Source organism: Podarcis muralis, chromosome 13 (genome assembly GCF_964188315.1).
Source record: "Podarcis muralis chromosome 13, rPodMur119.hap1.1, whole genome shotgun sequence".
Lineage (NCBI taxonomy): Eukaryota > Metazoa > Chordata > Lepidosauria > Squamata > Lacertidae > Podarcis > Podarcis muralis.
The window spans coordinates 42,463,262-42,490,473 of record NC_135667.1 but is presented as its reverse complement, the minus strand read 5'-3'; the positions used below and the strand labels follow the sequence as shown (position 1 = coordinate 42,490,473).

Sequence of the window (27,212 nt, the reverse complement as noted above, 5' to 3'; positions counted from 1 at the left end):
ACTGTTGAGATGTATCATTTGGGATACATCAAAGCTTATTTTAGGGAGTGCTTTGGGCTGGAGAGAGTGCAGGTGCATTTCAAAGAGACTTGTGGAGGTCTGTGATATGGAGGTGCCTCATGCTTGTTTTGGAGTGCAGAGGGATGCAAACTTTAGTGTTGGTGTTATGTACTGAGTTGAATAGGATTCAGAATGCAGCAGTCTGATTGGTCCTAGAACAATAGGATTCAGAATGCAGCAGTCTGATTGGTCCTAGAACAATAGGGTCCAGTATGCAGCAGTCTGATTGGTCCGCAGGAGCCACCCAATCCAGCTCCAGGTGGAAGTGAATCCACAACCAGATTGGCCTACAGGTGAATCCCGGAATTAGCCAATCACGTGGGGCCCATTGTGTAAATAATGTATATAAAGCAGACATTCTGGGGGAACTTCCATTCCTCCTCACACTATGAGCTGAATAAAGAGCATGAAATCCACTCTCGACTCCGAGTATATTTCAGTTGGAATAAGGAACTGGGGGGGCAGAGGGGAGAGAACCAACTTTAGCTTGGTTCCATTATACACCCACACCACATAGATCTAGTCTGTAGAAGAGCTGCATCAATTGATTGGCATAAGATTCAGGGCATTAATTTTATAATGAAATGATTTTAGAATGTTGTACTATTTTATTGTTGTTAGCCGCCCTGAGCCCGGCTTCGGCTGGGGAGGGCGGGATATAAATAAAATTTATTATTATTTATTATTATTATTATTATAGACGAAAGAAAGTGCTTCTTCGTCGCACGGCATAGAATTAACTCATGGAATTCACTGCTGCCACATGCTGTGTTAGCCGCTGGCTCAAGTGGATTTCAAAGGGCAAATTTGTGGAGGTATCAATTAGTGGCCACCAGGCATTGTAACCTAATGGAACCCCCATGTGCCGAGGCAGCATATTTCGTTATGATGGTTAACGCAGTCCCAGCTTCCATGCGCGTGGTGCATTGCAAGGAATGAGAGGGCAGGCCTCTGCCCCAGGGAACTTACAATCTATAACGGACACAAAGGAGACAACAGAGGAAGCAGAGGGAATGGAGAAAGGGGGGAAAGAAGGAGAAGAACACGGAAACAGTTCAGTGTGGAACGTGGGGTTCTTCGAAAAGCAGCATCTCTTCAGGATTTCAGGCAAGAGTCTAAAATGAGGGCAAAAATGTTGATTCGCACCAACCTCTCTCTCCCCATTAATCTAGGGACACCCACACAATGACTTTCCCATCCCAGTGTTGTCCCAAATCTTTCCCCCTTTATACCTGGAAAGTCCGAAACAGCCAGGATAAACAACAACAACTCACATTCAAAGGGGAAAAGATTTGGGACAACCTGGGGAGGGGTTGTCCACTTTTTGCTCTGGTGTGGACAGGTCCTTAAATACATTGGGATGCAGAATACCCTACATTCGGATGTTGTGCAGGGGGCAGTAGACCAGGAGCGCAACAGATCTGCTTAAATATGATTTGGATACCAAGCAACTCAGACGTCTTGCTGGTGGAGCTGCCAACCCTCTATGTTGTATCCTAATGCCTAGCTGCAAGAGGTAAAAGTTAAAGCCAATGCTGATAATTTTGCGGTTGCATAATAATACTCACAGTTTCTTTGAACTGGCCTTTTTAACAGGGGGCTCTTCAACTCTGTCAAAGCAAGAAAAACAGAGGTTAAGGGAAGTCGATTGCACTCAGGGATTGCATTCCCTTCACTCTCCTCCTGGTCATCACATAAAAAGCCGACTCCAAATATAGCATTTTATTTGAAGCTGCTCATGACATGAGCTGTCCTAGATAGGTGTGTTGTAAAATTGGGCACAGGGGAAAGTACAGGATTTTTCGCTCTATAGGACGCACCCGACCATAGGACGCACCTTGTTTTAGAGGGGGAGAACAAGAAAAAAAAATTCTCCCCCTCTCTGCTCAGTGCCCCTTCAGCGAAGCGGCAGGAGAAACGGAGCCCCTTCCATTTCTCCTCCCGCTTAGCTGAAGGGGTACTGCGCAGCTCTCCCTCTCCCACATTGCCTTCGCCTTCAGTGAAGGCAACCCGAAGCCTCCGGAGGCTTCAGGCGGCTATCTTTGAAGCCTGGAGAGCGAGAGGGGTCAGTGAGCACCGACCCCTCTCACTCTCCAGGCTTCAGCGAAAGCAACACAAAGCCTCTGGAGTGCGGCGGGAGCGCTCCCACTGCGCTTCAGAGGCTTCGCGTTGCTATCGCTGCAGCCAAGGAGCCTGCATTCGCTCCATAAGACGCACACACATTTCCCCTTAAATTTTGGAGGGGGAAAAGTGTGTCTTATAGAGCGAAAAATACGGTATTATGCCAACCCAAACCCAACTACCTAGGAGCAATTCCCTTTGAACACAACGGAGCTTACTTCCGAGTAGCCTTCAGGAATAGGGTTGCATTTTTTTTAAAAAAAACAAAACATTGTAGGTGTATCGTGCAACAAGTTCTTGACGCAATAGTAGTGTGTCAGGGTGGACTTATTCTGCTTTAGTTTGTTTTGCGATGCTTCCCACGAACTACCACGTTTGTTTGTCCAGAGGGGCTGAAGCACCACAAAAAAAAAGCAGGACAAAAGCAAACCAGACTTCTGTGGTGTAAAAAGCTAGGGGATTTCACCAGGAAGTTACAGGATAGGCATTGCCTGGAAATGAAGCAGTGTCACTACCCAAAAAATATTTGCAAGCACAAACGGTATTGAATGCGAGTTAGTGTATGACCCCCAATAGCATCATGAGCACTAATAATAATAATAATATTAATAATAATTTTTATTTATATGCCGCCCTCCCCAACCAAGACCGGGCTCAGGGCGGCTAACAACCGATATAAAAACAAATTGATTGAAATACAACTTAAAAACAAGATTAAAATACAACATGAAAACATGAAAATGCAGCCTCATTTCAATGGAAAGTCAAATCAAAAACTTTTTTGGGGTCAGGTTTTCACCAAGGCTAACTATCCAGACTGGTCCTACATGGGCCAGAAAAAAGCCAGGGAAGTCCCCAAATAGGAGTTCCATCACAGGAGGAGAAAGGAAAAAAGATAGAGGGGGAGGGAATCAAATTGATTCCAAGCCGAAGGCTGGGCGGAACAACTCCGTCTTACAGGCTCTGCGGAAAGAAATCAGATTCTGCAGGGCCCTGGTCTCATGAGACAGAGCGTTCCACCAGGCCGGAGCCAGTGTTGAAAAGGCCCTGGCTCTGGTTGAGGCATGAATGTGCAGTATATAAGATGTCTGAAGGGGTCCTCAGTTTCACTTTAAGTGGGGCTTCAGATCTTGCCTTGCCAAAGCCCCAAATAGCAAAAGCCGATTGGAGAAAACTAGCTAGTACTAGCCTAACTTCCCTTTCCTTCCTAAATAATCGGAGAGCCTTGGAGACTGATTCGGTTTAGCAGGGCTGAGGACTGGAGTGTGAGATTATTCCCCTTTCAAGATACGTATTCCGTTAGGAAGCGGAATACTTTTCAGAATATAAAACTTAAAGAGAGAATTTTCGCATCATCTCTTGCTTTGCAAATCAGCAAAAGCACAAACTTAACTCTGTAGCAGCAGGTTGCATCCCAGGCGAACCCCAATTTTTAAACCTAGGGCATAACTAACAGCCCAGAGACGTACTGCAAGGGGGTAGGTACTTACACTTTTACTGAACTGGGCTTTTCCACAGGGGGTGGTTCCCTGGAAAACAGAGAAGATCAGAGGTTAGGTTGCAAGGCAGTCAAGCCTGAAGGGTTTTGAAACTTAGCAGTTAGAAGTCGGCTACATTGGCGCAGCCGAGTCCCATTTTCATCAACGGGATTTCTCTGTATGAAGTTTGCAATGCATTTCTAACGGAATCACTTCTTTGATGCGTCTAGATCTAGTCAGGCATGTCCAAAGTCTGGTCAATTTAATCCGGCCCCCATGGCACTACAGTCATACCTCATGTTACGTCCGCTTCATGTTACGTTCTTTCAGGTTACGTCCCGCGGTGACCCGGAAGTACCAGAAAGGGTTACTTCCGGGTTTCGCCGCTCACGCATGCGCAGAAGCGCAAAATGACATCATGTGCAGAAGCAGCAAATCGCAACCCACGTGTGCGGTTTTTTTCATGTCGCGAACAGGCCTCTGGAAAGGATCCTGTTCGCAACCAGAACAGGTCCTAGAACAATAGGATCCAGAATGCAGCAGTCTGATTGGTCCACAGGAGCCACCCAATCCAATTCCGGGTGGAAGTGAATCTGCAACCTGATTGGCCTACAGGAGAATCCCAGAATTAGCCAATCACGTGGGGCCCATTGTGTATATAAAGCAGAGATTTCGGGGAAACTTCCATTCCTCACTACTCTTGAGCTGAATAAAGAGCATGAAATCCAGACTGGACTCTGAGTATATTTCAAGGTGACCCAATCCATCCACACATACCCCAGATTTCATCTCTAGCCATAAGAGCAAAAACTCTGTGTGTGTGTGTGTGTGTGTGTGTGTGTGTGTGTGTGTGTGTGTTTAAGGGAAGGAAGGAAGCTGCAAGTCATACAAGTCTGGTCACAGCAACTCGTTCGTTCCTACCTTGATTTGGCCCAGTTGAATATATCTTCCTCATCCGAGGTCTCTTCATCGTGGAGTTTACCAATCATGCTCCTCCTCCGAGCATCATCCAGAGGCTGATACATGTCTTTGAGCCAAAGAGGCTTGTCGACAGAACCCTGAGAAGGAAGAAGGGCTGTGAGAATGGGTCACAAAGCGAGGGAGCCCTTTGAGAGTTAGGACTGTCGGAATCAAGACCGGAGGCAACATGTCTGTTGACCTCTCCGATGTTGTTGGGCTAATACGATTCTATCATCCATGACCGTTACCCAGGATGGCTGTGGTTGATGGGAGTCCAACAACATTTGCAGCACAGGTAAGAATGGGGGAGATGTTCGCGTGGTCCACATTTCAGCGTGAAATTTCCTAATTCACGCTCCCCAAACCAATATGCCAACTGAAATGTACCGTATTTTTCTCTCTATAACACACACATTTTTTCCTCCTAAAAAGTAAGGGGAAATGTCTGTGCGTGCTATTGAGCGAATGTGTGGTCCCTGGAGCCGATTGGCCCGAGTGCAGGGGCAAAAATCAGATCGCGCAGAGGAGGGAAAGCTGTAGAGAGGAAGCTGCTGCTTTCCTGCATTCTGCCTCAGGGTCTTACTGCCCACCCTCTTCTGTTTTCGGTTGCTGTGTTTGCTCAAATGCAACAAAGAGCAGGGAAATCCCCTGTCCTCCTGGCAAGCAGAGGGGAAAGGAAAGGATCGCGTCCTTTCTTCTAATTCCTTCCTAGTCACACTGCGCGCAGGCTCCAGCCCACCCGGCTCAGGTTCCGTCGGCTAGGAGCGCAGCCGACAGCCACCACCTCCTCCTCTCCGTGCTCCGGTGCTGCTGCTGCTGCGTCCAGAATTCTAGGGACTCGCAGGCAGCCGGAAAACATGCAGGCGGGAGAGAGGGGGGGGGAGAGGGCTGGCTTGGGTGGGTGGGGGGGGGAACTTTTGCCTTCCTTTCCTCCCTCCCGTTAAACCCCTCTCCTGCATTATTAGCCAGCTGCTTCTCCGCACACCCCTCTTGTGCTCCTTGTCCCTTCTGTCTTTTTCCTTCCCTCCCCACTTAAAACGTGGTTACAAAGCACAGATCCACATGGATTCTCAGGATTTTTGCATTGGGCTACCCCAAACTCACTGTCAAATCACATGTCTGTGGCCACAGCATGAAGCACAAAAATGACACATCCACTTTTTCATTCAGAATTTTTCTTTTCTTGTTTTCCTCCTCTAAAAACTATGTGCGTGTTATGGTCAGGTGCATGTTATAGAGCGAAAAATACGGTAGCAATCCTACACAATTAGCATTCTTCATATTTCACAGAGGGGTTCTCCCACGAATATGCATATATTAAAGGGATAGTGCAAACATGATTTTATTAGCCAAATATGGGCTTGAGGTGCTTCTATTCAGAAAACTGCATTGAAATAACGCATACAGATTTATTTATTTTTTATTGCAAACAGATGCAGAAATTGGGCAAACTCAAGTTAAGATTGGGAAAATGAGAAACGGGAAGAAACGGAAACTGGCAGAATCTTGAGAGGCAGTAATTATCTCTCATTTTCAGATTTGGGGACAAAACACAGCAGATCACTGCCTGCATCATTCCCAAAGGACTCCTGGCTACTCACTGACACCAGGTCAGGGTTTCCCTGAACTTGTGCCGCCCATTGTTTCTGGACTACAACTCCCATCATCCCTGATCACTGGTCCTGCTAGCTAGGGGTGATGGGAGTTGTAGTCCACAAACTGCTGGCACCCTTGGACTAGATGCTTCGTAAGGGAAATAAACTGGGGCTTGCCCAAGGTCACACAAAGCATCCCTAGTTCAGAAGGAAACGGGGACCCATATCTCTCAGGCCCAATGAGACGACTTACCTGTCTGTCTGCGCCTTTCTTCCTTCTGCCCAGAAAGGTCCTTTAATGTAAAAAAGGAAAAAGGAAAAAAAGAGAAACGTGTGTGCTTGATATTAGTTCTAGGAAGATGTAAAAGACCTTTTGATGGTGTGTGCAGATACCTTAAAGGTAAAGGGACCCCTGACCATTAGGTCCAGTCATGGCCGACTCTGGGGTTGCGGCACTCATCTCGCTTTATTGGATGAGGGAGCCGGCGTACAGCTTCCGGGTCATGTGGCCAGCATGACTAAGCCGCTTCTGGCGAACCAGAGCAGCACACGGAAACGCCGCTTACCTTCCTGCCGGAGCAATACCTATTTATCTACTTGCACTTTGATGTGCTTTCGAACTGCTAGGTTGGCAGGAGCAGGGACCAAGCAATGGGAGCTCACCCAGTTGCGGGGATTCAAACCGCCGACCTTCTGATCAGCAAGCCCTAGGCTCTGTGGTTTAACCCACAGCGCCACCCGCATCCCTGACAGATACCTTATGAATGAGCAATAAACAAAATTTTGAATCTCAGTGCATTGCTTTACGAATTCCCGCCTCTTAAATCTGAGATCCGGGTTTTAAAATGTAATGACTGGCATTTGTACACTTCTTCCGCAAATGTTTCAGGTACTTTTTCACATTAATGTGAGAGAGATTCAGTTTGGTAGCATAAAGCTGTCCTGGTTACTGGAAACACCTGAAAATGAGACATGAATCTCTCTGTCTCCTTCTCTCAAAAGCCTTTTTCAATTATTAGGGCTGTTCTCTGTATGCACAAGGAACATGCAAATGGCAGTAGGTCCTGCCGCCACACACTGAACTTTGAGGCGGATGTCTGAAATGCGCCTCCATGCATACTACAATAGGTGCATAGACAATAATGCTTCTACTTGCCTTCCTGAACATATGGTAGCAAAATTACTCCGAAGTGACTAAAGTGCACCTAAAAGGTAAAGGTAAAGGTACCCCAGCCGCGGACGACTCTGGGGTTGCGCGCTCATCTTGCTCTATAGGCCGAGGGAGCTGGCGTTTGTCCACAGACAGCTTCTGGGTCATGTGGCCAGCATGACTAAGCCGCTTCTGGAGAACCAGAGCAGCGCACGGAAACGCAGTTTACCTTCCCACCGGAGCGGTACCTATTTATCTATCTACTCCAGATCACAAAAATAATAGCAGATTTGGATTCCTCACACCCAAAAATGTATTTTTAAGACCCCTCACTGAAGAAATTTGCACAAATTAAGCTTCATCCCTTAAAATGACACGTCCTACTGCTAAGGGCTAAACTTGACTTGCTCTTAAATATGTAGCAGGCAGCTACAGTATAGGACAGGCATCCCCAACCTGCAGCCCTCCAGATGTTTTGGCCTACAACTCCCATGATCCCTAGCTAACAGGACCAGTGGTCAGGGATGATGGGAATTGTAGTCCAAAACATCTGGAGGGCTGAAGGTTGGGGGTGCCTGGTATAGGACTTGATTTCCCTTAACTAATTGTTGGGGGACAACTAACTGTTGTTCTCACAGAGGAAGGGATAGAATCCCCAGCAACAAAATTATGACCCTGAGACTGAGTCCTGCACAAGGAAATCTAAATTGCAGAGAACTAAGCATTCCTGGGGAAGAATTACCGTTTTTCAGAGCTGCCGTCCTTTGATTTAGCTGCCGAACGCTGAGAGCAGATCTGTTTAACAAGAAGAGGAAGAAGCGATTGTGACTGACTCAAGATTCTAAGATTACTCACAGGTGGGTAGAAGGAATGGTTGGGGTGGCCAAGCAAGAGACTAGTTTGTTGTCATGCGTATAATTACAATTATTATTACTATTATTACTTATTCCATTTATATGCCGCCCTTTATCCAAAAATCCCTGGGCAGTGTACAATATTAAGAAGATAATTTATGCAGCATAATAATAAAAACATAATACAGAGCATAATAATAAAATAATCATAATAACAGTCTCTCTCTCCCCCTCCCCTCATTTATCAGGCCACAGATTATTTAATGACGAAGGCCGGTCTAAAGAAGAATGGCTTTGCCTTGCGTTTAAGACATGTAATGATGGCACCAGGCGAGCCTCTCTGGGGAGAGCATTCCACAGACGAGGAGCCAACACAGCAAAGGCTCGTTCTTACATTGTCTCCCTCCGAACCTCACAGGGAGGGGGACATTGAGTTGGGCCTCGGATAACAAGCACAGGGTCCTTTCTATTTAAAAGGATGGAGCTAGAGCTCAAAGCTGCTTGGATACCTCAGTCCTACTCCCTGTTGTGAAGACGCTTGCTGCGGTCATTTATTCAGTTCCTGGTCTTAGCCTTGACATTATAGAAGCAGAAGACCCGTTTCAGAAGAGATGTGTTTGTTTGTGTGTGTGTGTGTGTGTGTGTGTGTGTGTGTGTGTTAGGGGTGGAGGGGGGAATTGATTCAGTGCACATTTAAATACAGTGCAAATTCACACTTTCTGAAACAGTTCATGAGCCAAAACAAAGCTATACTTCAAAATTCACAGTTATTTAAATTTTGCAAAGCAGTTCTCCAACCCTAACCGTGTTTAGGGAAGAAAATGCTTATATTGGGGGGATGGGGGGGATGTGGGCATAAAAATAAACATATTAGTGAAAACAACAAACAAAAATGCATTGTATTAATGGCAAAAATCTGCGCATCAGCCAAAATTAGGTATACAAATATGTTTAATAAGATTTCTTTTTAAAAAAAATGTCACTAATTGCTGTAAAAAGTGGGAAAGTGCATTTAAGACTGGGAAAAAATGAGAAAATAAGAGAACTAAAATTGACAGATTCTTCATCCTTATGTGTAACTCTGGCTTAAATTAAGGCGAAGAACAAGGTGTTATAACCAGCAGGGTCCTTCCACAACAGCAGAATATAGTGTGTTTTGGGGATATATGCTACCCATTCAAAGCAATGGAATATATGGCAAGTTAAGAGATCAAAATAAGGATTTTTAAAACAACAACAACAGATATTTTGCTTACCTCAATCAGGCAAATTACTGCAATGATAATCATTATCACAGCCGTCACTGAAATAGCCAGCAACAGTTTGTTGCCGTACCCATATTCTGGAATCCCCTGCCTTGCTATCTGCAAGATTGGACAGAAGAAAGTAATATAAGGCAGTTGGCTTTTTCTGTGTTTCTCTCCTTTCATCAGCCACAAACACTGTTTGAGGGTGGCTTGCACTCATACAAACACATAAAGCTGCCTTATACAGTGGTACCTCGGGTTAAGCACGTAATTTGTTCCGGAGGTCCGTTCTTAATCTGAAACTGTTCTTCACCTGAAGCACCACTTTAGCTAATGGGGCCTCCCGCTGCCGCCGTGCGATTTCTGTTCTCATCCTGAGGTAAAGTTCTTAACCCGAGGTACTATTTCTGGGTTAGCGGAGTCTGTAACCTGAAGCGTCTGTAACCCGAGGTACCACTGTACTAGAATCAGATTTTGATCCATGAATCCCAGCCTATTGAATCTGGCAACCAATGTTTTTCCTTATTGCCCGGGATATATTTAACTACCGATGCCAGGGACGGAGGCCTGGATTCAATTAAACACGCACGCCAGCAGAAGCTGGCACAAGGTTTTTTGCTAGTGCGATTCACCTTCCAACCTCTTCCCTCTGCACACTCCCTGCATCTCCCCCAAATCTTCTCTGGGGGGTCCGGAGAATGCATCCCCCCAAACAGGGCAGGAGAGCAGGGGAATGATTCCACCTGACAAGCATAAATACTGTCACCAACGGAAGAATCAGAGGAGCGCAATGCAGAATTCCCCCCTATATCTGGGTTCTTCTGTATGCTAACTGTTATGTACTGAAGTTCTCACCCTGGGCCAGCAGGGGGATACTGTAGATAGTTATGCAAATAAGGGGTCCAAAGTGACATTCAGTGATTGGATAGTTTTAGAAAATTGTTACAGTTACGTTGTATTGGAGCTCTATATAAGCAGGCTGACTGAACCCTTCAGTTCAGTTCTGTTCTGGCCTGCGAATAAACAAGAGCTGTTTGAAGAATCGCTGTGTCGTCTGATATGTTCACCCACAACTTAACACTAACCATGTGGTTCACCACAAAGCTATGGGCCTTCTCAGAGGCAGCCAAAGGACCTCTGCATCACCTGCCTACTTCAATAATTTTTTGACTCTCCTTTCTCCCTTATGAAGTGCGTTTAAAGCGTAAGAACGAATCTTCCTAGAAACCTACGCCAAATCAATCTCTGGAGCAAACAGACTGTAGGAGCACACCCAGCTAAGCAGGGTGTTGGCCAACCTTCTGAGAGAACACTGGTAGGCTTGCCTACACTTGCCCCTTACCTCAGTCTTTGTGGGATGTAACATAAGCAATCAAGTACAACACTTCCTGTTTGCCCAGAGTGGACATGCAGGGGGGTGTTACTCCAGCCAGGAGGACTTCCTGTCACACCTGGTCTGGAGCAGCCTCCCCCTGCGTGTGACCAGGTAGGTGGGCATGACACTGGGAGACCCCATAAAAGGAGCTGGTCAGGCAGCCATCTCTCTTTTGACGCTCTCTTCCATTTTGGCCACTGCTCCTGATGCTGTCTGCTGGTTCTCTGCCAGCAGCACATGGGCCCATCCTTACAAGGATGTAAGCCACACTGTATCTGTCCCTACAAGCTAAAGCCTGCTTTCAGGGATCATACTGTGAACTGAATGTGAGTAAACTTTTCATTACATATATGGAAGGCTCTTGTATCTTTATTCTTTTAGGAGGGAATCAAAGGGGTCTTCCCAGGAATATACTCCAATCTGGGCATGCCAGATCGGATTGCTTAACTAAAGAGATTCAAACGAATCTGCAACTAGCTTCTTGCTGTGTAAAACGGGGAATGAGCTCTGCTATACAGTGGTACGTCAGGTTACATACGCTTCAGGTTACATACGCTTCAGGTTACAGACTCCACTAACCCAGAAATAGTGCTTCAGGTTAAGAACTTCGCTTCAGGATGAGAACAGAAATCGTGCTCCGGCGATGCGGCAGCAGCAGGAGGCCCCATTAGCTAAAGTGGTGCTTCAGGTTAAGAACAGTTTCAGGTTAAGTATGGACCTCTGGAACGAATTAAGTACTTAACCCAAGGTACCACTGTATATATATAGCTCACTAGCGTGAGTTAGGAAGGATAATATTTAATCAATATGTCCTCTCCTACTATCCACAACATTCCCACACTCTTCTGCAACTTTGGACTGTAGTCTACAGATCACAACTTCCATCAGTCCCAACCAGCATAGCCAATGATCAGGGACGATGGAATTTGTAACTCAACGACACCTGAAAAGCACCAGGTTGGCAGAAGCTGCCTTACCTCGTCGGAAGGTTTCCCCATTTTCCTTGGGCTCAACGTGGTCTTGTTGGCTGCATTCTTGGCAGACCAAAGGTACGACTTCCACAGGGAGGTGGTCTCCTTGATGTTTTCTCTCTCGCTGAAGAGCTTCATGAGGAGGCCTGTCCTGGAGATGAGCTTAGCACAAGCCAGCTGGATGGCGGGTTCTGTGCAGTCCATCTTCAAGATGCGGATCACGTGGGAGATGAGGTTCCTCACCGGCGCATTGGGGATAAGGGGCTCCAAACGCTTGTTCAGCTCCGCTTCAAAGAGGTCGCCCTGAAGCAAATAGTCGTCTGGAGCTGGCAAGAGCTGAAGGCGCGGGGAATACGTGGTCCTCTGCTCGTGGTGCTCCCAGTGCGTCTCTTGCGACAAGGTGATGTCAGGGGAGATCTCATTCAAGGTTTCCGAGTCGTCGGGCGGGGGCTTGGATTTATCTTCTCCTTTCATCAGCTGGCTCAGCAGCTCCTCCTTCTTCAATATCTCAGACTCCAGGCGCTCCCGCAAAATTTCCTCCGACTTGTCTGTGCTCTCTTCACGTGGAGATGCGACGGCAGGCTGGGCCTCGGCGGCCGGCTGAGCCTCAGCGGCTGGCTGAACCTCGACGGCCGGCTGAGACTCGACGGGTGAAACCGGGTTAGGCACTGCTTGCACCTCCTCCTTCACAGCAGGGCTTTGCTCTCCCTGCTCTGCGCTGCTGGTTTTGTTGGGGTGCTTCAAGATAATCACTACCTTGCCTGTCATGTCTTCGGGATTCTCGTCCACCATGATGGAGGCGGTCAAGGGAGGGGACTGGGTCGGGTACTGTCCGGCGGAGCGTTTCAAAGAGGAACCAAGAGCTGCTCGGCGGAGTCGAGCCATAATTAGAGGCTCTAGACCACCGGCTAGCTTCCTCCAGTTCCGAGGCCTAGCAGGGGAATCTGTGCTGCTTCGCTGCCCCGCATGCTCCTTAGTGGACTCTGCAAATTCTCGCCTCTCTCTGCCAGCCCTGAGAAACGACTCCACCCATCTTGGGGTGTTGCCACGCCAAGTTTCTCTTCTCACCCTTCTTAGGTGTCTTCCCTTCCCTTGGGCAGCCCTTGTAGCCTGCTGTGTTTTCGGAGGCTCCTGAGCCGGCTGTGGCCCACCCTGACTCTCCCTTTCGTCTTCTGCGATTTTTTCTTTGAGCGCCACCTGCAGCAGGTTGGCCAGCAGATACAGCTTCTTCAGCTCGCTCTGATCGGCCCACTTCACATCCAGGAGGTCCTCGCTTTTCAGCTTTTTGAAGCCCTTGACGGATTCGAAAAGGCTGGTGGGGAGTCGGTGGAAATGGAGGTCCAAGTGAGACTTGCCCTCGGTGGCCGAGAGGGTCAGAGTCAGGTTGGCGCGGAAAGACCTCTCGGGCAGAATGTTCAGGGTGCTGCCGCTGTCGTTCAGCTTCCTGGTTTCCAACACCTTTATGACATCTTCTTGCATCTTGCTCATCGCCTCCTCTTTCTCTGCTCGGAGAAAGAAGAACAAGGAAAGAACAACAGAGTTGTCCGGCGTCTGCGAGCAGTGAGCTTCGGGAAGGGAACTTGGAAATGAGATAAATATATTGAAATCACACAGCTTCCCTTCAAGGAATCCTCAGAACTTTGAATTGTTCAGGGTTCCTGGGAATCGTAGTTGTGTAAAGGGCGAGCTACAGTTCCCAGGATTCTTGCAGGGGGCGGGGAGCCATATGTTATAAATGTATGGTGTGAATGTGACCTTTCTGTCCAGTTTGGGCTGAATATGGCCCCTGTTGCAACCCCATACCCTTCTACCTGGGAGTAAGCCCCACTGAATTCAATGGGGCAAGTGTGTGTTTGTGTGTGTGTGTTTGCTCTCTCAGCCCTGTTGTTTTGGGGCAATGCTACTGCGAATCTAGGGACGTGGGTGGTGCTGTGGGTTAAACCACAGAGCCTAGGACTTGCCGATCAGAAGTTCGGCGGTTCGAATCCCCGTGACGGGGTGAGCTCCCGTTGCTCTGTCCCTGCTCCTGCCAACCTAGCAGTTCGAAAGCACGAAGTGCAAGTAGATCAATAGGTACCGCTCCAGCGGGAAGGTAAACGGCGTTTCCGTGCGCTGCTCTGTTTCTCCAGAAGCGGCTTAGTCATGCTGGCCACATGACCCGGAAGCTGTACGCCGGCTCCCTCGGCCAATAAAGCGAGATGAGCGCCGCAACCCCAGAGTCGATCACGACTGGACCTAATGGTCAGGGGTCCCTTTACCCTTTACTGCGAATCTAGCACCACTTGCATGCCTGTGTTTTATCTGACCACCCTTTGTGTTAGTTTCTTACAGGTTCTGTATTACTCTGAACCTGTAAGCTTTTAAATAAACCATTTATTTCAGTTAAGTTTCCCTTTAGAAGGTCAACCACGGCCAATTAGAAATGTGGAGGAAGAGCCTAAGTGAAGGATTCTGGAGGTGAAAAGATTGCACTTTGTGGATTTGTTTCGATTTTGGTGCCATTTTGAACACTGGCGTTTCTGGCGTCATTTGTTAATGTGTTCCATTTCCCAACATTTCCCCCCCCCCCCTAGGCTGGGTTGCGCATGATACCATTAAAGCACATTCTTCCCCTTGAGGAATTCTGGGTAGTGTGGTTTGCCCCTCACAGAGTTACAGTTCCCAGAAACCCTTAACAAACCACAAGGCCCAGAATTCTTTGAGGGAACGATTGTGCTTCACATTTGCTTTAAAGGTACAGTGGTACCTCGGTTTTTGAACGTCTCGGAAGTCAAACGTTTCGGCTTCCAAACGCCAAAAACCCAGAAGTAACTGCTTCAGTTTCCGAACGCTTTTCGGAAGCTGAATGTGCCACGTGGCTTCCGTATTGAGTTTTCCGGATGTAAATGTTTCCGGGAAATGCATGCTTCAGTCTTTTATTGTTTCGGAAGTCAAACGGTCTTCTGGAATGGATTACATTCGAAAATGGCGGCATAGTGTCTACCCAGCCTTTGAGTGAAACTAGACAGACAGAAACAAACGTTTTAATTTTTAAAAAACCTACCACACAAAGTGACGTTAGCAGTACATGTGTTGGCACAATCCAACTTGACCGACTCACACAAAAGTTCAATGTCGTCCTGAATATGGCAGAGGCAACAGGCCATCTTTTTGGGCAAGATGCTGCAGATGGAAAAACGACAAACATCTTTAGCCTCTTCTCGTTGCAATTTACCAGCAATCTGAGCACAACAGTCTCTGTTGGGGATAAGAACCATACCATCTAGTAAGGCCCCCTGGCCCAGATGCTTGAGTAACAACAGGAGGAGCACAAAGGAAAAAGGTAAGTAAGATAAGATTAGCTGCCATTTTCAGTTTTTCCTTCTCTCCTTGGACTCCAACAAAAGAAAAGGGCCACACAAGATACTTACAGAGTTTTCAGTTGCAGGCAAGTTCTGAGAAGGGCCTCCAATATCTCTGGGGTCACATCAGTGGCACCAAGGTCCCTGGAAAAAGGACGTGAGAGTCTTTGCTGTGCTAAACGCCAAGGCATACCAAGAGATATAAAAGATGGAGCGCCTTGCGTAGTGGGTTTAATGAAACTCACTGGGTGACCTCACTCTGGTCAATTATGTCTTAGACTAGACTGGCCTACCCTACAGGGTTGTTGAGAAGATGAAATGGCATTAACCCCTGAGTTCCTCAGAGAAAGGATGGGATGCAATTGTGAGAAGTAATAGGCCATCGTCAATAGGCCATCGTTTTCACCGGGGCAGCTTCTACGGGGGAAAAGGTTTGCTGCTTCTGAATTATACACAGCTCCACATCATGCAGAATGGGAAGAGAGAGAGCCTGAGGCTCAGTCCTTGCCACCTATCGGACAACACTAAAGACAAGAGTGCCTCAAAGCACATGCAGAGTTCATTTCTTTTGCCACTGACTAAGAACAGTCTGTGCCTATGCATCTGGGTGTGGAGATGAAAACTTTCTGATAAAGTTGGTGGCTTTGAAGCAAGCTTGAGCCCTCAACTCAGCCTGGCCTAGGAGTCATGCTTTTGACTGGAAATTTGGATTCCAGGCACTAATTAGGGATGTAAAAATCTATCAGTTTGTGTCTTTCTCTCTGTTTCTCATTTTTTAAATCTTCAGTTTGCCACATTTCTGCATATTTTGCATTAAAAACAACAACAGTCCTTACTCACCAAAACTTGTTACCGTTTTAGTGTGTGTTTCTTCTTATAGACACATTTTTGAAAACATTTTTTCTTAATGCAATGCATTCTTTTATGTTGTTTTCACTAATATAATCATTTTTATGCAAACTTTCCTTTAACAAGCAAACTTTTTTTTTTTCAGTTGGAGAACCGCATATCTGTGTTTTGGTGCATTAAAATGGGAACCGAACCAAATTTCTTTCCATTCCCTGTATTACATTGGGCTGATCTAGGTTCCTCAGTGATTCACAAAAGCAACCTAAACATATGATCAAAGGCAGTTGACTTCTTTCTTCTTCTTCTTCTTCTTCTTCTTCTTCTTCTTCTTCTTCTTCTTCTTCTCCTCCTCCTCCTCCTCCTCCTCCTCCTCCTCCCCATCTCACTGGGTTGCTCCAGCCATTCTGGACTTCCAACAGAATATACAAAAACCCAACAGAACATCACACATGAAAAGCTTCCTTCAGACGTCTACGGAAAGTCATATAATTATTTACCTCTTTGACATTTGACAGGAGAGTGCTCCACAGGGCGGGTATCACTACCAAGAAGGCCCTTATCATTCACTTATGTGTTCCAGGAACAAAAAACAACAACTAGTTTTCAGTCAAAATTAAACACTGCAATCTGTGCGTGCTCAGAGACAACCACTCTCCTTTTTATATATTACTTCACACATTTTGTGGCTGAGGCCTGGCAGGAAAACTGGGCTGCAGGGGAATGCCGTTAACTATGAGAGTTACTCAGAGGCGCTATCAAGCAGTTAATTTAGATGTATTTTTAAATTTCCTTTATCTTTATTTGTTACATTGCCATCCATCCTTTCCTCAAAGTTATTCAAGGAAGCGTACAGATCGTGGACAGAGTGGAATGTTTTAGAAAGTGGCAGAAAGATATTTCTAAGTTTATCTGGCAGGGCAAAAAGCCCAGAATAAAATTTAAAATTTTAACTGATGCAAAGGAAAGAGGGGGGTTTGCCCTGCCGGACTTAAGGCTGTATTATGAAGCTGCAGCTTTCTGCTGGATGAAAGATTGGTTACTTCTTGAGAACACTGATGTCCTGGATCTGGAAGGGTTTAACAATGCTTTTGGCTGGCATGCTTATTTGTGGTACGACAAGGTAAAGATTCATAAAACTTTCAAGAACCACATTGTCAGGAAAGCAATATTTAATGTCTGGTCAAAATATAAGGATTTGCTAGAAAACAAGACTCCAAGGTGGTTGTCACCTATGGAGGCCAAGGCTCGGAAAAGACTCAATATGGAGGCCGAATGGCCGAAATATTGGGAAATACCGTATTTTTCGCACTATAGGACGCACTTTTTCCCCTCCAAAAATGAAGGGGAAATGTGTGTGCGTCCTATGGTGCGAATGCAGGCTTTTGCTGAAGCCTGGAGAGCAAGAGGGGTCCGTGCGCACCGACCCCTCTCGCTCTCCAGGCTTCAGGAAGCTATCCCAAGTCTTGCAAGCCCGGCGGGATGTCCCGCGGGCTCGTAAGGCTTGCGGGCAGCAGCCTGCACCCAAAAGCTGGGGACAGCGGGGAGGCGCAGAGCCGCCACCCCGCTATTCCCCGACCTGATCTGGAGGCTGGCGGGGGGAGAAGCAAGCCTGCTTCTCCCCCCCCCAGCCCCACAAGCTCGGGGGATAGGGGGATGGCGAAGCGCCGCCATCCCGCTATTCCCCGACCTGATCTGGAGGCTGGGGGTGGGAGGAGCAAGCCTGCTTCTCCCCCCCCCCAGCCCCACAACCTCCAGATCAGGTCGTGGAATAGCGGGATGGCGGCGCTCCGCCATCCCGCTATTCCCCGACCTGATCTGGAGGCTGGGGGTGGGAGAAGCAAGCCTGCTTCTCCCCCCCCCCCAGCCCCACAACCTCCAGATCAGGTCGGGGAATAGCGGGATGGCGGCGCTCCGCCATCCCGCTATTCCCCGACCTGATCTGGAGGCTGGGGGTGGGAGGAGCAAGCCTGCTTCTCCCCCCCCCCCAGCCCCACAACTTCCAGATCAGGTCGGGGAATAGCGGGATGGCGGCGCTCCGCCATCCCGCTATTCCCCGACCTGATCTGGAGGCTGGGGGTGGGAGGAGCAAGCCTGCTTCTCCCCCCCCCCCAGCCCCACAACCTCCAGATCAGGTCGGGGAATAGCGGGATGGCGGCGCTCCGCCATCCCGCTATTCCCCGACCTGATCTGGAGGCTGGGGGTGGGAGAAGCAAGCCTGCTTCTCCCCCCCCCCCCAGCCCCACAACCTCCAGATCAGGTCGTGGAATAGCGGGATGGCGGCGCTCCGCCATCCCGCTATTCCCCGACCTGATCTGGAGGCTGGGGGTGGGAGAAGCAAGCCTGCTTCTCCCCCCCCCAGCCCCACAACCTCCAGATCAGGTCGTGGAATAGCGGGATGGCGGCGCTCCGCCATCCCGCTATTCCCCGACCTGATCTGGAGGCTGGGGGTGGGAGAAGCAAGCCTGCTTCTCCCCCCCACCAGCCCCACAACCTCCAGGCTTCAGGAGAGCCCCACCGCCAGCCCCACAAGCTCGGGGGACAGCGGGAGAGGCGCAGCGCGCCCTTCCCGCTGTCCCCCGACTTGGCTAGAAGGCTGGCGGGGGGAGAAGCCTGCTCCTCCCCGTTGCCAGCCCCGCAAACTCGGGGGACAGCGGGAGAGGCGCAGCGCGCCTTTCCCGCTGTCCCCCGACTTGTCTAGAAGGCTGGCGGGGGGAGAAGCCTGCTCCTCCCCGTCGCCAGCCCCGCAAACTCGGGAGACAGCGGCAGGGGCGCAGCGCGCCCTTCCCGCTGTCCCCCGACTTGGTTAGAAGGCTGGCCCAGCCCCGCAAACTCGGGGGACAGCGGGAGAGGCGCAGCGCGCCATCCCGCTGTCTCCCGACATGGTTTGGAGGCTGGCGGAAGGCTTCCTCCTCCCCCAGCCCCGCAAGCTCCCAGAGCGATGCCAAAGCTGCGCGCAGCTTCAGCATGGCTCTGGGTCCCGTTCTGGGGGAGGGGGAAGCTCGGGCGTCCCCGCCCCAGCCCCGCGCCTGGCGGGGGGGGGATAAATTTTTTTGCCTTTATTTCCCCCCCCAAATCTAGGTGCGTCCTATGGACCGGTGCGTCCAATAGTCCGAAAAATACGGTAATTGAAAAGGTTGGAGAAACCTGGAGGTTGCAGAGTTTGGAGAAACTAGAGGGTAAAGTGCGAGATTGGTTACATTATGCTCAGATTAAGGAGGTTTTCAATATGGATAAAAAGATAGGATTCCAGGTGGAAAAATCGAAATTAGAAACAGAATTGTTAGAACCTAAGACCAGGGTACTTTCAAGAATGTATAATTTGCTGTTGAAATGGAACACACAAGATGAAACAGTTAAATCAGCTATGATAAAATGGGCACAGGACATTGGATACAATATTATGTTTGCTGACTGGGAAAGGTTATGGACCACTGGTGTGAAGTTTACGGCATGTAATGCTTTGAAAGAAAATATTATGAAAATGATATACAGGTGGTACATGACCCCAGTCAAGCTTGCAAAAATATACCATTTGCATGACAATAAGTGTTGGAAGTGTAAGGAGACTGAAGGAACTTTTTTCCACCTCTGGTGGACATGCCCGAGAGTGAAGGCCTTCTGGGAAATGATCTACAATGAGTTAAAAAAGATATTTAAGTATACTTTCCCTAAGAAACCAGAGGCCTTCCTTTTGGGCATTGTCGACCAGAAGGTGCTAAAAAAAGACAGAACCTTTTTTATGTATGCAACAACAGCAGCAAGAATACTGATTGCAAAACATTGGAAGACACAAGATTTGCCCACACTGGAAGAATGGCAAACGCAACTGATGGACTACATGGAACTGGCCGAGATGACTGGCAGAATTCGAGACCTGGGAAAAGAGGAGGAGGAAGAGGACTGGAAGAAGTTTAAAGACTATTTACAAAAATTTTATAAATTGTATGAATGTTAAGAAAGTGCATGAATGGAAGGATTATGGCATCAGTTGCCTAGATGAGAAACGTATGAAAATAAGTTGAAATATAAAGACGAGATTTGAAGTAAAGTTATGCCTAAACTAAGTAGCTAAATATTTGATGGAAACATTTAAAATCAGAGACATAACATATCAGAATTAGAATATAAGATTTGAAAGAAGGTAATAAATTGCTGAACATATCTTTTTAATGGAGAACGCAGGAAAGGGAAATGTGAGGAAGTCCAGATGGTTATGGAAAAAGTATATGAAAAATTGGGATTTTTTCTTTTTTCTTTTTTCTTTCTATAGAGCTGTAAGTCATGATTTCTGTGTTTGATATATGCTTGGTTATCTTTTTTTTCTCAAAATGCAATAAAATATTAAAAAAAAAAAAAAGGAAGCGTACATGACTCCCTCACCGATCTCTGACCAATTTAGTATTCACAACAGTCCTGTGAGGCAGAGGATTTGAGAAAATGTTGTTGTTGTTGGTTCTTTAGTCGTGTCCAACCCTTCGTGACCCCCTGGACCAGAGCATGCCAGGCACTCCTGTCTTCCACTGCCTCCCGCAGCTTGGTCAAACTCATGCTGGTAGCTTTGAGAACACTGTCCAACCATCTCGTCCTCGGTCGTCCCTTTCTCCTTGTGCCCTCCATCTTTCCCAGCATCAGGGTCTTTTCCAGGGGGTCTTCTCTTCTCATGAGGTGGCCAAAGTATTGGAGCCTCAGCTTCAGGATCTGTCCTTCCAGTGAGCACTCAGGGCTGATTTCCTGAAGAATGGATAGGTTTGATCTTCTTGCAGTCCATGGGACTCTCAAGAGTCTCCTCCAGCACCACAATTCAAAAGCATCAATTCTTCGGCAATCAGTCTTCTTTATGGTCCAGCTCTCACTTCCATACATCACTACTGGGAAAACCATAGCTTTAACTATACGGACCTTTGTTGGCAAGGTGATGTCTCTGCTTTTTAAGATGCTGTCTAGGTTTGTCATTGCTTTTCTCCCAAGAAGCAGGCATCTTTTAATTTCATGGCTGCTGTCACCATCTGCAGTGGTCATGGAGCCCAAGAAAGTGAAATCTCCCACTGCCTCCATTTCTTCCCCTTCTATTTGCCAGGAAGTGATGGGACCAGTGGCCATAGCAACCAACCAACCAACCAATAGTCATTAAGTGTGTATCATGACTGAGTCCAGACTTGAACTCAGGGCTCCCTTGCCCTAGTCTAGCAGTCTAACCACTATACCGCTTTGGCTCTTCAGGCGTTACCGTGACAAAAATAACAGGAGGAAGAAGGATGAGGCTCCACGCAACCCAAGCAAACCCAAATAGTTGCTTCTGTAGTAGAAAAATCCCCAGCGAAGCTGCAAGCAAATGTATTTCAGGTACTTACAAGAACTTTAGCGAGGGCAGTTTGTAAAAGCGGGCATCTTCAATGACCGTTAGCGGATTATGGTTGAGAACCCTGCAGAAAAACCGGGGAAAGGGAACTGGTTGTTGTAACCAGCTTAAAAAGCAAACAAAACCAACCGCTTAAAAATACCTGGCCAGACCAAGGCAGTTTGCTGCCTCAAACAGATGAACTGCACAGAGCAATAGTCTGTCATTAGAGACACTGTGAAATTCTAAAGTTTTAAAGAGAGATTATGGGGCTCTGTGTGGAAATATGGAAGCCATTCATCACCATCAATTATTATTGTCATTTTATTATTTATACCCCATCCATCTGGCTGGATTTCCCCAGCACTCTGCGTGGCTTACAGCACATATAAAAACATAGCAAAAAGTCAAACATTAAAAACTTCAGACCTTCCAAGTGTCCCTATTTTCCAGCAACAGCCCTAGATTTACAGAAGCCATCCCGGTTTCTGATTTGATCCCGGAATAGCATGATTTTCTTTAGGATGTCTCTATTTTCATTGGAAGGGACGCGGGTGGCGCTGTGGGTTAGACCACAGAGGCTAGGGCTTGCAGATCAGAAGGTCGGCGGTTCAAATCCCCGCGACGGGGTGAGCTCCCATTGCTCGGTCCCTGCTCCTGCCAACTTAGCAGTTCAAAAGCACGTCAAAGTGCAAGTAGATAAATAGGTACCACTCCAGCGGGAAGGTAAACGGCATTTCCGTGCGCTGCTCTGGTTCGCCAGAAGCGGCTTAGTCATGCTGGCCACATGACCCGGAAGCTGTACGCCGGCTCCCTCGGCCAATAAAGCGAGATGAGCACTGCAACCCCAGAGTCGGTCACAACTGGACCTAATGGTCAGGGGTCCCTTTACCTTTTATTGTCATTGGAGATGTATTGGAAGATATGGTAAGTCATCCCTATTTTCATCAGAGAAATATTGGAGGGTATGGAGTTATGCGACCCTCAAGCTAAGGAGATAAGCAACTATACAACCTTTAGAAGACAATGTTTTATTCTGTTTTTATATATCCTGGAAGCCACCTAGTGAAGGCGTCATCTGGTGGGGGGGCTGAGTGCCTTGGCACGCGCAAAATTTCCACCTTGGGTAGAAATGCCACTGCCTCCATGTTCCCCACCCAAGCCATTGCTGGGAGTCCAACAATACCTGGAGTTTCACTACCCCTGAATTAGCATACCCTCCAACATTTCTCTGACAAAATTAGGGGTGTCCTATTCCATAATAATAGGCTTCTGTAAATCTGGAACTGTCCATGTAAAATAGGGACACTTGGAGAGCCAGCCCTACACCAACCCTGGTATCAGTAATTTATACTTTTAGGAGGAGAAAAAACACTGGGCTTAAGGCAATTTCAAAGCTCTCGCTTCTGATATAAACACTTTTTTTTTGTTGACCCTGAATATATGTCCTGAAGGGCTCTGGTTACACCGTGACAAGAAAGCAGTTCTCTGCACATGCTCAGAGGCCCTTTCTTCCTTACAACTGCATGCCAAATCTTGCAGGGCCGAGGGCTGCAATTCAAAACTATTGTTGAGGGCTGAAGGAAGGTCAAAGGCAAGCAGAGTACTTTCAGCATTACCCTAAAGGCATTAATTGCTGACACACCGTTTTGGGTTGTGTGCGAGGGTGGATCTACACACACAGGAAAAACATGCTTTAAATAAGCCAGAAATTAAATCGTTACAACAAAAGGGGAAAAAACGGTAGAGAAAATTGCGTAGAATTTCTTTTATCTTCTGGCGCCATCTGGTGTTGCATGTTGATAACTCATTCAAAACAGTTACAGATAGGTAGCCGTGTTGGTCTGCCATAGTCAAAACAAAAAAAATTCCTTCCAGTAGCACCTTAAAGACCAACTAAGTTAGTTCTTGGTATGAGCTTTCGTGTGCATGCACACTTCTTCAGATACCTTCTTCAGTATCTGAAGAAGTGTGCATGCACACGAAAGCTCATACCAAGAACTAACTTAGTTGGTCTTTAAGGTGCTACTGGAAAGAATTTTTTTTTCATTCAAAACAGTATTTCCTCACTAATGTTGCTCAGGCCCTAGAGCAGGGGTCAGCAACCTTTTTCAGCCGTGGGCCGGTCCACCGTCCCTCAGACCATGTGGTGGGCCGGACAATATTTTGAAGGAAAAAAATGAACAAATTCCTATACCCCACAAATAACCCAGAGATGCATTTTAAATAAAAGCACACATTCTACTCATGTCAAAACACCAGGCAGGCCCCACAAATAACCCAGAGATGCACTTTAAATAAAAGGATACATTCTACTCATGTAAAAACACGCTGGTTCCCAGACCGTCCGTGGGCCAGATTGAGAAAGCGATTGGGCCGCATCCGGCCCACGGGCCTTAGGTTGCCTACCCCTGCCCTAGAGGCTGGCTGCTCTCAAGCCCTTGCAGGTTTTGATTTCACTTACATCTTGAGCAAAAACTGCATTCCGTGCCAGGCCTCAAACGCCCCTTGTGTGATCCGCCCAATAACGTTGCCGCTGAGATTTCTGTGAAGGGAAACAAAAGCAATCGTGGTGTATAGGACTTTGCATTTGTACAAACATTAGCTCTCCGCGCCCCCATCCCTGTCCAGTAAGGTAAAGGTAAAGGGACCCCTGACCATTAGGTCCAGTCGCAGACGAATCTGGGGTTGCAGCGCTCATCTCGCTTTATTGACCGAGGGAGCCGACGTACAGCTTCTGGGTCATGTGGCCAGCATGACTAAGCCGCTTCTGGCGAACCAGAGCAGTGCATGGAAATGCAGTTTACCTTCCCGCCGGAGCGGTATCTATTTATCTACTTGCACTTTGACGTGCTTTTGAACTGCTAGGTTGGCAGGAGCTGGGACCGAGCAACGGGAGCTCACCCTGTCACGGGGATTTGAACCGCCGACCTTCTGATTGGCAAGCCCTAGGCTCTGTGGTTTAACCCACAGCGTCACCCGCGTCCCGCTATCCCTGTCCAGTAGTGGATATCAATTCTCACTCTGAGCTGTTGTAACATAGTTACCAGGACTGGACAGAGAATCCGTTCTAGGACTGAACCCTGACTTAGCCCCTCTGCTTCAGAATTCCAGTCTGATTCATATAAATCACATTGTTCGGGGTACCTCTGAGCATGCGCAGAGGTCACTTTGCCCCCTCAGCAACGAGTCACCCCATCCCATCTGGGATCATGGGGCAAGGCTTCCAGAGGTAATGTATTTTCCCCAACCCCAGCAGACTTGACCCCCAGCACTTTTAGAAATATTTGGGGGTGGGAAATTACTTCCAGGGCAGTGGCTTGGCAGATTCAGGACTTGGAGGGCTGAAAGCCATTCCATTTCTGCTGCTCCCCCGCTCCCAGAAAAGACCGTTTTACACAACCCAACAACTTACATAAATTGCAGAAACGGGACAGGTTCAAAGGCGTTTTTCTCAATGAAGTGGATTTTATTGCACGACAAGTCCCTGTTCAAGACAGCACACAGAGCTTATCAAACTAGAGACTATAAGAAAGACATGTCCATCCCATGGTTTCTGCTTTTGACATTTATTTATTTTTTGACCGGATGCTTTTGGCCTAGTTTAGTCAGCTTTAATAAAGGTCAACAATCCTTTAGCACTATCCAGAGTGGAATCTGCACAGAATGTGGCATATAGCAAAACCATAGCTGTCACAGATTTGAAAATAAGGGACCAGCAGCCTCAAAAATAAGGGATCAGCAGCCAAAATAAGGGATTTTCCAGGCACAGGTATGTTCGAATTCTGAGCCCCTCTGAGCCAAAGGCAGAAAGCCCAGCCAGCAGCCAAATGAAGCCTCATCAATAAGGGACAGCAGCAGGACATGGTGCTGGGATAAGGGACTGTCCCACCAAATAAGGGACACTTGACAGCTATGAGCAAAACGTACTTATACAGTTGTTCCTCCATGGATCCATCCTTGTAGCTTGACTCATGTTTATGACATCACTGTAATAGTATTAGCCAGGACAGCTAAATGGAACCTTCATGCACAGAGGCAGTATACCTTGAAATATCAGATGTTAAGGACAAACCTTGGGAGAAGACTGTCACCTTCGGGCTCTGCTTGTTAGCTTTCTGGAGGTATGTGTCTGGCCACCTATGTGTCAAGATGCTTGCCTAGACAGATCTCTTACCAGTTGGGAGATAGATGTGGCAAAGCAATGTAAGCTATTTACTTTTCCACATGCCAACCTGATTTTGTCATTCGGATCCTCTTCTTTTTAATCTTTCTCCACAAATCTGAAAACTGGATGTATTTCTGATCTCTGATAGGACGCTTCAGATTTTGAAATTTCTAGTACCGCAAATTAAATTTCACAAGAATTCAACAGATTCAACTGTTTTGAGTGGCTCAAGGCATGGCTAAAAACCGGAACGTACTAAATTCCATTGCAAGCCTGCTGTTTGGCTGCCATTTGTGACTAAGCCTAGGTGAATCTCAGACTCATACCCTCCCCTCTGCTCCTTCAGCAAACCCTTTAAGAATTTTGAATCTTTCGTTTCTGTTTTTGCTCAACTGCAGCTTGCCATTTTGCCTAGAAGGTGGGAATTCTGTATTGATTTGCTATGGATGTTTGTATGTGATGCCAAAAAAAGGTTTGATGATGATGACGATTTTGCCTAGACCTAGATAAATTGTGGTTAATGTTAGTTATGGCTTCTTTGAAATACCGTATTTTTCGCCCTATAGGACGCACTTTTTCCCCTCCAAAAATGAAGGGGAAATGTGTGTGCGTCCTATGGGGCGAATGCAGGCTTTCCTGGGCTTCCTGCAGCTCTGCGCCACCCTCCCAATCCCGGCGCGAAGCTGTGCGGGGCTCCGGAGGGTAGCGCAGAGCTGCCTGCATTCCGAAGCCTGGTGCGCGCTGAAGAGCGCGCCCGGGATTCGCGCACCTCTCCGCAAGCCTGGGGAGACCGGCGCGGCTCCCTAGGCTTGCGGATAGCAGGCTGTTCTGGGGGCTGGGGTCGGGGGAAGCTTGGGCTTCCCCCGCGCCTGCTCCATGCCTGGGGAGGAAAAATTTTTTTCTTTATTTCCCCCCCAAAAAATTAGGTGCGTCCTATGGGGCGAAAAATACGGTACATCAGTGGGTCTGTGTGTATGGATGTTAACCAGAATGTTGGTGTTTTGGGCCCACCCACGGCTGGCTGTGGGCAGGATTTCTGCACTTACAGGAGTTAGACTAGAAATTAGGGTTGCCATACGTCAGGAATTTCCTGGACATAGCCTGAATATGTCATTTGGAAACAGTGTGCAGGAGGAAAATCTGGACGTATGACAACCCATGTCGGAAGTCTAGATTTTGGCAAATTTTCTGAAAAATAGCTGAAAAACTTACTTGATATTTTGCAACAACTTTGGGCAAAAAAGGGGAAAAAAGCTCAACAAATTTTGTGTCTGGATTTTCACTTTTTGAAATATGGCAACCCAACACTAGATGATTCCTGAGGTCAGTTCCAAATCTATGGTTTTCCTGTCCAGAGACATGTGGGAAAGATCTCTTTGTCGCTTGTATATTCAGTTTTTGAATTTCGATGTTGAAATCTGACACCAGCAGAAAGTGTTCCTCAACTTTTGAAAGTTTTTGTGTGTTTGATTAGCTTTTTGGAAATCCACATGTTGGCGTAAAAAATACACGAATTCAAAAACTTCTGCCTAAGTATGACTTAGCTTCTGAATAAGAGGTATGGAATAAATCTTGTATGGAATTCCTACTTTGATGAAAACAGCAAAGTTAACAATCGCAGCCCTACCAAGTCAAAATGTTACCTGCCACCACTGACGAAGCTTTGAATGTCATGGAGATGGGACATTATATTACTTCCATAAGA

At 47.3% G+C, this 27,212-nt stretch overlaps 1 protein-coding gene across 1 annotated transcript in view; it reads right to left on the bottom strand.

Moving 5' to 3' along the window:
* The window catches only part of LOC114582368 (RAD52 motif-containing protein 1-like), a 62,109-nt gene that overhangs the window by 8,511 nt on the left and 26,386 nt on the right, over positions 1-27,212 (bottom strand). Inside the window, exons 6-17 of the mRNA XM_028703334.2 lie at positions 24,755-24,826; positions 23,804-23,884; positions 21,353-21,424; positions 15,222-15,296; positions 14,855-14,973; positions 11,818-13,313; positions 9,475-9,582; positions 8,107-8,159; positions 6,468-6,507; positions 4,581-4,717; positions 3,672-3,710; positions 1,629-1,670 (exon numbers count right to left, since the gene is read on the bottom strand). Of these exons, the coding sequence (XP_028559167.2) occupies positions 1,629-1,670; positions 3,672-3,710; positions 4,581-4,717; positions 6,468-6,507; positions 8,107-8,159; positions 9,475-9,582; positions 11,818-13,313; positions 14,855-14,973; positions 15,222-15,296; positions 21,353-21,424; positions 23,804-23,884; positions 24,755-24,826 (2,334 nt within the window). The remainder of the gene's footprint in view (positions 1-1,628; positions 1,671-3,671; positions 3,711-4,580; positions 4,718-6,467; positions 6,508-8,106; positions 8,160-9,474; positions 9,583-11,817; positions 13,314-14,854; positions 14,974-15,221; positions 15,297-21,352; positions 21,425-23,803; positions 23,885-24,754; positions 24,827-27,212) is intronic.